Source organism: Haliotis rufescens, unplaced genomic scaffold (genome assembly GCF_023055435.1).
Source record: "Haliotis rufescens isolate VD_foot unplaced genomic scaffold, xgHalRufe1.0.p SCAF_80, whole genome shotgun sequence".
NCBI classification, from domain to species: domain Eukaryota; kingdom Metazoa; phylum Mollusca; class Gastropoda; order Lepetellida; family Haliotidae; genus Haliotis; species Haliotis rufescens.
Window position 1 is genome coordinate 1,360,989 of NW_025964373.1, and position 1,715 is coordinate 1,362,703.

At 43.0% G+C, this 1,715-nt stretch overlaps 1 protein-coding gene across 1 annotated transcript; it reads right to left on the reverse strand.

Annotated features, from left to right (window-relative positions):
- Nucleotides 1-720: 720 nt before the first annotated feature.
- LOC124137431 lies at nucleotides 721-1,485 on the reverse strand. The gene has a single exon (XM_046503713.1). It carries the CDS (start codon nucleotides 1,483-1,485, stop codon nucleotides 721-723), a length of 765 nt encoding a protein of 254 aa, XP_046359669.1.
- Nucleotides 1,486-1,715: the final 230 nt, after the last annotated feature.

Here is a 1,715-nt window from a genome sequence, read left to right on the forward strand (position 1 = left end):
ACATTGCAATATATAGATCATTGTTTAGGCGAAAAGATGTACTATTTATACACCAGCATGACTGTTGCAGATAGAGGTGAAGGCTATCTGTGAAGGAAAGATAAATTGAAAATGATCGCCCATTAAATGCTTTCATAAGTAAATGAAATCTTTATTTACAAAAGTAGATACAAAATACAACGTGTTCGCTGAAATCTGGCTCTGATGGATGTCACTGATGAAATTGTCGCACGCCATTATGGAACTTCTATTTCTGATGTTGATGTCCAATTTTCGATGTTTATGCATCGCTTTGATATTCAATTTCAAGGTTTAATCATATTAAACCATACAAACACAAGCAGGGTAATTATTTCTGCATATTTTGAGATTTATCGCCCTATTTTTCAAATAGTGATGCTGTAATAGGTGGCTTTATTAGTAGCATCAAACAAACATGGCAGATAGGTGTCCGGTATAATGCGTGTGTACCAGCTTCCCTTTCATGTTCTCATGGACCAGAGGTTCAAGTGAGCTGACGTCATGGTGTGTTGTCTGTCCAAGATTTTAAACTGCTACATTGATACATTGATAATTATCATTTTTCTCATTACTGCCCTCTGCATGCATCAACACAATGTTGTAACTTATCCTGCATTACTCATTAATGCATTTACTGCTTACCTTTGACAGAAGTGAAGGTGATTGGTCCTGCTGAAGAATTAAAAGGTGCTGTTCAGTTCAGAAGCAGGCAGTCTCGTAGGCCTCAACAATCTCGTAGGCCTCAACAATCTCATAGGCCTCAGCAATCTTGTAGGCCTCAACAATCTCGTAGGCCTTAGCAATCTCGTAGGCCTCAGCAATCTCATAGGCCTCAGCAATCTCATAGCTCTCAGCAATCTCGTGGGCCTCAACAATCTCGTAGGCCTCAGCAATCTCATAGGCCTCAGCAATCTCGTAGGCCTCAGGAATCTCGTAGGCCTCAGCAATCTCGTAGGCCTCAACAATCGCGTAGGTTTCAACAATCTCGTAGGTCTCAACAATCTCGTAGGTCTCAACAATCTTGTAGGCCCCTGCAATCTCGTAGGCCTCAACAATCTCGTAGGTCTCAACAATCTTGTAGGTCTCAGCAATCTCATAGGCCTCAACAATCTCGTAGGTCTCAACAATCTCGTAGGCCTCAGCAATCTCATAGGCCTCAGCAATCTCGTAGGTCTCAACAATCTCGTAGGTCTCAGCAATCTCATAGGCCTCAGCAATCTCATAGGCCTCAGCAATCTCGTAGGCCTCAGCAATCTCATAGGCCTCAGCAATCTTGTAGGCCTCAACAATCTCGTAGGCCTCTGCAATCTCATAGGCCTCAGCAATCTCATAGGCCTTAGCAATCTTGTAGGCCTCAACAATCTCGTAGGCCTTAGCAATCTCGTAGGCCTTAGCAATCTCATAGGCCTTAGCAATCTCGTAGGCCTCAGCAATCTCGTAAGCCTCAACAATCCCGAATCTCATAGGCCTCAGCAATCTCATAGGCCTTAGCAATCTCGTAGGCCTCAACAATCTCATAGGCCTTAGCAATCTCGTAGGCCTTAGCAATGTCATAGGCCTGAAGGATGATAGCTGGCAACCATAAGGAAACAACATTTCGGCTTACTTCTGTCATGCACGTTTCTTAAACAGTGATAAACAACTGTTTCCGTGTATTATGCATAGTCTTGTAGCGGTTGATTAAAACTCAGTAG

Excerpts from the sequence above, each read along its gene's own strand:
- LOC124137431 (XM_046503713.1), bottom strand. The coding sequence starts at position 1,485 with ATGAGATTCGGGATTGTTGAGGCTTACGAGATTGCTGAGGCCTACGAG.